Below are 7613 nucleotides of genomic sequence, written 5' to 3' on the forward strand. Positions count from 1 at the left end.
TCTAACCCAATTCTTCAGGCCCTACGGAATTAAACTGAGCAACTCAGATGTAATTTGCTTCATTGCATTCTAGAAATGTTTCAAAAGAAAAATCATAAAAACCAACAAAGAGATGAAAATGAGGAGCAACAAATCAATGGAGAAAAACCAGAATATACAAACTTTCATTATTTTCTCAAAACCAGAATAGATTTCTTGGTGTTTGCTCAAACAGAAAACATGTACCTCTATCATGTGTTTGATAGATTGACCAATTATCACTCCATGGATTCATGACCTTTGACAGTCTGATGCTATTGGCTATCAATAAAAAAATAAAAAAATAAATAAATTATCAACAAGAAACACACTAAGATGGATGCAAAAACTTTTATTGATGGGTAGATATTATTTAGCTACACAAACATCAGAGAGTTCATATAGCATATGTAGAAGTATCCCTATAAAGTACACTATGCATACCATGTCCATTTCCTCAAATAGTCACTATCTCTATGCTTGCTGTAATATATACCATCCTCTAATACCTTCCTATAACAATGCCCATTGAAGCCAAACCAATCCCCACACTTTCTGAAATCTTCTCTCATATTAAAGATATCAAACTCTTTATGCCCATACACACAATCCATATAGCATTTGAAGTCTGTATTTTCGACATAGCTGAGATCAAAACTCCAACTAAATTCCTGTCCGGCCTTCAGCTTATGTTTACCAAGATCATCATGTTTGGAATAGCAATGGACGCCCAACTCATATTGAACCGGTAAGTTATTTATAACATACACATGGTATTTTCCCTGCACAAAATATGGCTCCACGAACAAGGCCAATGTGAAGGCTAGGGCAAGGATGAGCCTCAAGGTCTTCATGGGTTTTACCATGTTGAGGGGGATGCAGAGCCGGCTGAGTTCTTTGCTTGCCCTTCAAAATAGTTTTGCAGGAGATTTTAGAGAAGGTGAGAAACTATTTAACTGTGAAGCTGTCTCCAATTATGTCAAGGGCTCCATAAAAGACAGACTGTCGCCCGGGGGGGGGGGGGGGGCATCATATGTGGATATCCACAAGGCCACACTGCCTTTTAAGTTACTTTTTTCCATAATTATGATATCTTAAATATCTTCCCTATTACTTTTCCACATGGCAGAACGAAGCATTCATTGATATGCCAAAATCTTTGACTACTATACGTTGCTCTTGGAACATTCCTAAACAATCTTAGCGGAAGAGAATGGGTGGGTCTTGTAAGGGTGCCAATCGATTCGGTTCCAAATTTTTTATTTAGTTTGGTTTACGATACAATTTGTAACTATTGAAACCGAATATTTTTTTATTTTCATTACCTCAAACAAAAATTGAACTGAATCGATTTTGTTTTTTTTGGTTCCTATTTGGTTTTTGTGTTCGGTTTTATTAAATTTGAACAGAGTCTTGTAATTCGTTTTTCATTCGATTTAAGTGGTCCTACTTCTCGACATAGGGACATGCGTTCAGGTAGCATTCTTTTTTCCATAGTAATGCTATCTTTATTATTTGCCATATTATTCTTCTAGGTGGCAAAATGGAGCATCGACTTGGTTAGGGTGGAGATTTAGTAACAGACAACAATAGTTGACACATCCTCAATTGTTATTAAGCCGGTTGCTCTAGGAATATTCCTGAACTCTCTCAATGGAAAAGAATGGGTGGGTTTCTCGTGTCAATTGGTTCGATCTCAATTTTGGTTTTATTCCGTTCCTTTTTTTTTTTTTTTAAGATTTGTATATAGCCTTGGTAATTTGAGTCAATTTCAATTTAAGTGCAAAAAATCTTTGCTTAGACAAATAAAGTTGGTAAAGAAATTACAACCTCATAAAGATGCATTTCGAACCACAATGTCAATTTTGATATCTTTCATCATTTTTATGCAATTATTCATGCAATTCAACATAATGGAGATGGGATTCTGATTACTGGGAAGGACCACCTGGAAGAGTATGTTAGTGACTACTATGAAAACTTTCACAAGCATTCTTCTACTCTAGACCATTTGGAGATGCTTGACTGTGTCCCAAAGGTGCTGACCGATCATGATAGATGGAAGCTGGACATGATGCTGTCCAATGTGGAGATCAGAGCTACGGTTTGGGATCTCGATCCTGAGAGTGCCCCAGGCCCGGACGGATCCCCAAGTATGTTCTACAGAGTTTGTTGGGATATTATCTCAGAAGATGTTTGTAATGCGGTTTGAAACTTCTTCAGTCAAAGTTTTATGCCACCAGGTATGAATAGCAATTTCATTGTTTTAATTCCCAAGATGGAGGGTGCTATTTCCCTTGACAAGTTTAGACCGCTATGCTTGGAGAATTTCTTTTGCAAAATTATTTCTAAAATTTTGGCTATTAGATTGTCTCCATTGTTGCCAAGACTCATCTCAAAGGAGCAAGGGGCTTTCCAGAAAGGGGAGATCATCCACTCCAACTTTATTCTCGCTTCTGAGCTGACTAACATGATGTTCTCTGTGACCAGAGGGGGAGGAATGGGCCTGAAGATTGACATCCAGAAGGCATTTGACACGATTTCTTGGAGATTTCTCTTTCAGGTTTTGAGGAAATTCGGTTTCTCCGACAGATGGGTTACTTGGATTCACCAAATGCTGGGTTTGACTAGGCTCTCTGTCCTCTTGAATGGATGGCCGATTGGGTACTTTAGGGTGAAGAGGGGCTTGAGGCAAGGAGACCCCCTATCGCCCATGCTGTTCATAGCGGTAGAGGAAGTTCTATGTCAAGGGCTCGATCAACTTGTAATTGAGAAGAAAGTTCTCCCTCTCAAGGGGCCTGGTGGAGCGTCTACCCCAGCTCATAGCCTCTTCGCCGATGACATTATTGTCTTTGCTAATGCTTCAATTAGGTATGTTAGGCATCTAAAGAGCTTCCTCTATTGGTATCATGCGTTCTCTAGTCAGGTAATAAATTTGGAGAAAATCAAGCTTTTTATTGGTCCCACATCGCCCTAGAGGAAGTAGGCCATTGCAGATGAGATGGGTATCCCCATCTTCTCATTTCCCACAAGATATCTCGGGGTGGAAATTTTCAAGGGCAGAGTGAAAAAGGAGAATATGCTTCCTGTCATGGACAGGGTGAAAGACCGTTTGACGGGGTGGAAGGGGAAAGTTCTTTCTCTGGTAGGTAGAGTCGAACTAGTGAAGTCAGTTATTCTGAGCATGCCCACCCACAGTTTTGCAATATACTGGTGGCCGGGTCTCTCATCTCGATGTTAGAAAAGTGGATGCACAATTTTATCTGGACGGGTGATGTTGATTCTATAAAAAAAAAAAAAAATGTAATCAACTGGGATCAATGCTACAAGTCCAAGGAAGAGGGAGGGCTGGGTCTGTGCAGATTGAGAGAGATCAATATGGCTATGCTTAGTAAAACTGCTTGGAGAATAAAGCATGAAGACTCGGTGGGTAGCAGATTTCTAAGAGCAAGATTCCTCAGCAAAGATGGCAAGCCTAATAAAGGATACAAGAATTCCTCTATATGGCCTGGCATAAGAAAACTGTGGGATTATATCTCCACCAAGGAGAGATGGGTGGTGGGAGATGGCCATGATATAAACTTTTGGAATGATATCTGGGTTGGTCAGACGGCCTTGGCTGATAGAGTGGACATGGAGGGAATAGATACCCATGCTTTTCAAGGAAAGGTCAATCAGTTCATTGAGAATTATAAGTGGAGAATCCCAACCTTTCACTTTGGTCTAAACAACATGATTGAAGCCGTTTTGAAGATCCCCATTCCTAAATACGATTGCCGAGATAGATGTGTTTAGAGTTTATCGCCAAACGGGAACTTCAATTAAAAATAAGTGTGGGAAGACCTAAGAACAAAGAAGCCTGCTGCTCCTTGGGTGTCCTTGGTTTGGTGCAAAAGGAAACAGCCTAGAGCTTCATTAATAGCATGGAGGGTGCTACATGAGAAGCTTCCAACGGATGATGCATTGAAAAAAAAAATTGTGCCAATTGCTTTGAGATGTATTTTATGTTGTGCTGATGAGGAATCAATAGGGCATATTTTTAAGGACTGCCCTTTCTCGCTGGAGATATGGAGCCATCTTTGCGAGTGCTTCAATGTTAGATGGAATCCCCAGGGGTCATTTCTTGATCTGGCTCAGTGGTGGAAGAGGAAATTTAAATCAGTATGTTGTAGGGAGGCGTGGAACATGGCGTTTGCAATAACTCTGGATCACTTATGGAGGGAAAGGAATAAGAGGATATTTGAGGGTAAAGCTCGCCTTGGCAGATATATTCTGAATATGGTGATCAAGGATATCAGACTAAACAAACCCAAAGTCATTGGTGAGATCAAATCCGCTGCAGATTTGATGTGCTGTAGGCACTTAGGTATCCCTACTCAGGAGGCGGTTCAAAGAAATACATTGGAGGTCTTTTGGTGCAAACCCCAAGTCAATTGGGTGAAACTAAATTTTGATAGAAGTTCCCTGGGGAATCCGAGTCGCTCTGGTGCAGGTGGAATTTTTCGGGATCATTTGGGCAGGGTCTTAAAGACCTACAAACTATTCATGGGTGTCACGGGAGTCTTCCAGGCTGAAGTGGAGGGTCTCTTGGAGGGGCTGATGCACGCCAAAGAAATGAACATCAAGTAGTTGTGGGTGGAATCTGATTCCAGTTCAGTAGTTTATGTGATCTAGCATCAAACGATTCCCTGGTTTGCTCTTCAGCATTGGCTGTTCCTCCAACCGTACCTGAACAGCATCTCTTGGAAGATCTCTCACAATTATAGAGAAGGGAATGCCATTGTAAATTTTTTGGCTAGAGATGCGGCTCAGACAGGAAGCTCAGATGAAGATGTGGGCTTACCGTCTCATATTTTAGATTCCCTGGCCAGGGATGGTGAGGGTAGACCTCACTATCTGTTTTAATGTGCTTTTCTTTCTCCTGCTGATGGCAATGCCAAAGGTGTGAGACTAGGAAATGCTTGTGGTGTATTTTCTTTTATTTTGTATTGCTTTGGATTCCTCTTATTTTTAATGAAATAATTTCCTTAGCAAAAAAAAAAAGAGAAAATTGCATTGCCACCCCCTGAACTTCGGTCGTTATTCAACGCCACCCCCTGGACTTTTCGAAACGTCAAAGCCACCCCCTAAAAATTCAAAAAATTTCAAATCGGTCACTGCCGTTAGCCGACCGTGAGAAATGAATGAAAACCGGTTAGTTTTTTTCTAATATACCCAAAATACCCCCACCTATTGTGAGAGGACAATATTGCCCTCTCCTTTATTTCCATCTCCTAAACCCATACCCATCTCACATCTCTCATCTCTCATCTCTCATCTCTCATCTCCCTCACTCCGCCGGACAAGAAGAAGAAGAAGACGAAGACCCACCTGCAACGCGATTCTCCCCTCCTCCGGCATGCGATTCTCCCCTCCTCCGGCGTGCGATTCTCCCCTCCTCCGGCGTGCAAAACTCATTCCAAACCCTAATCTACATATGTAACCGAAACATTTCAGTAATTTACTGCAAAAACCCTAATTTTCAGTGGTTTGATTTAGTTGGGGAACCGATCAGTGCAGCCATGTAATGATCTCCGATGGAGAGATGACTAAAAAGAAAGAAACACTGGATTTCTCTGGGTGCTCTGGAGTTTGGTCTTCTCTTCAAAATCACATCCTCCGTTTTTGCTTTAAAAGAATTTTTTGTTCTAATACTCTCTCTGGTGTCGTGTTAACAGTCAATGACGAATCAACAACTTCCGCGAGTTACGAGTTATGAGTTACGAGAACCTACTATCTGAAATTTACTGTGAGCCTGTGATCATGGGGGCAAAGTGGTAAATGGATTAGTCACCGTGGCTCTTAGATGACGCGTGATTAACCATTAATGGCTCTCTGGTGTCCCTTTTTTCTTATGATGATTCCATTATCTAGAAATTTACACCAACTGGAAACTTCTTTGTCTCCTCCTCACAATTGGAACGCCGGAGGAGGGGAGAATCGCATGCCGGAGGAGGGGAGAATCGTGTTGCAGGTGGGTCTTCATCTTCTTCTTCTTCTTGTCCGGCCGAGTGAGTGAGAGGAGTGAGATGAGAGATGAGAGATGAGAGATGTGAGATGGGTATGGGTTTAGGAGATGGAAATAAAGGAGAGGGCAATATTGTCCTCTCACAATAGGTGGGGTATTTTGGGTATATTAGAAAAAAAATAACCGGTTTTCATTCATTTCTCACGGTCGGCTAACGGCAGGGACCGATTTGAAATTTTTTGAATTTTTAGGGGGTGGCTTTGACGTTTCGAAAAGTCCAGGGGGTGGCGTTGAATAACGACCGAAGTTCAGGGGGTGGCAATGCAATTTTCTCAAAAAAAAAAAAACATAATGGACCGACCCAACTCGAGGTGTGGTAACTACCTCATTCCATCTCACACCATCCACAAGCTGTGGTCCCCACATCCTATGTATGGTATTTTGAATTGATTTCTTTGATGATGTGTCAAACTATAGTTGGGCATGGTGAGCTGGCAGGCCAAAAGTTGGCACATCTCCTTAAATGAATTCCTACCCTTACCATTCCTACCATTTTTGCATGTTTCAAAGAAATCTTTAAGTAGATACTTCATTTTGACACATGGAAGAGTAACTAATATGGTAGATATGTAAGATGGGTTAGAATAGAAACTTTTTTTTATGCTACTCAGCTTGCAAGAACTGTCCTACTATTCAGATTCGTAGCCAAAGAAATGAAATAATTCGTTTTCTCTTTATTCACAAATACCCTCTTGGGCTTCAGTATTTTACAAGATACCTTTCAAAATTTCATTTGTTCGGCTACAAGCCCAGTTAACATGAAAGTTCATGCAACCTGGGCATCAGCAAAAGTTAATCCGTTCAGATATTCCATCTATATATTTTCCAATATCATGATGACATGGTTGGGGAAAAATTCTTAAGTTAACTCGTTTTCACCTTATTTACAGAGAGGAACTCAACCAGAACCAGCAGCTTTGCTACCCATATACTCAAAGCCTCCTCAATATAGTGAAAAACCATGAATGCCTTGAAGCTCTTCATTGTCCTAGCATTCACATTAGCCTTATTGGATCCATATTTTGTGCAGGGAACATACTATGTGTATGTTATGAACGACTTGGGTCCAAATGAGATATTGTTTATTGATTGTAGATCCAAAGACGATCGTCATTATCTTCCCCAAAGGCTTCCATATGGCCAAGAATTTATAATGGATATTGAGATAAACTTCTTTGTGACGACGCTTTACTGGTGCAACTTGGATTGGAAGGATAAACGTGGAAGTTTTGAGATCTTCAATGCCAAAAAAGAGTTATTTAAGTGTGGTGGTGGCACAGAAGGTGACTGTTTTCGAAAGGTAAGAAAGGATGGCATATATTATAACGAAGGAAATAGAGATGGAGACTACTGGAAGAAGTATTCATGGTAGAGTGCTTTCTAGGATACTTCTATATAGATTATGAACTCTTTGATGTTTGAATGGCTATATTATGTCAAAGGATCAATAAACTTTTTTGCATCCTATTTTTGCTTGCTGATGAAAGTTTAATCAATAATATCATGGTAAATTACATCTACATTTGTA

The 7613-nt window shown here is 40.5% G+C and overlaps 1 protein-coding gene across 1 annotated transcript; it reads left to right on the top strand.

Moving 5' to 3' along the window:
• Positions 1-7046: 7046 nt before the first annotated feature.
• LOC122076312 (S-protein homolog 2-like) lies at positions 7047-7457 on the top strand. The gene has a single exon (XM_042641628.1). It carries the CDS (start codon positions 7047-7049, stop codon positions 7455-7457), a length of 411 nt encoding a protein of 136 aa, XP_042497562.1.
• Positions 7458-7613: the final 156 nt, after the last annotated feature.

Source organism: Macadamia integrifolia, chromosome 4, assembly GCF_013358625.1.
Source record: "Macadamia integrifolia cultivar HAES 741 chromosome 4, SCU_Mint_v3, whole genome shotgun sequence".
Taxonomy (NCBI): Eukaryota; Viridiplantae; Streptophyta; class Magnoliopsida; order Proteales; family Proteaceae; genus Macadamia; species Macadamia integrifolia.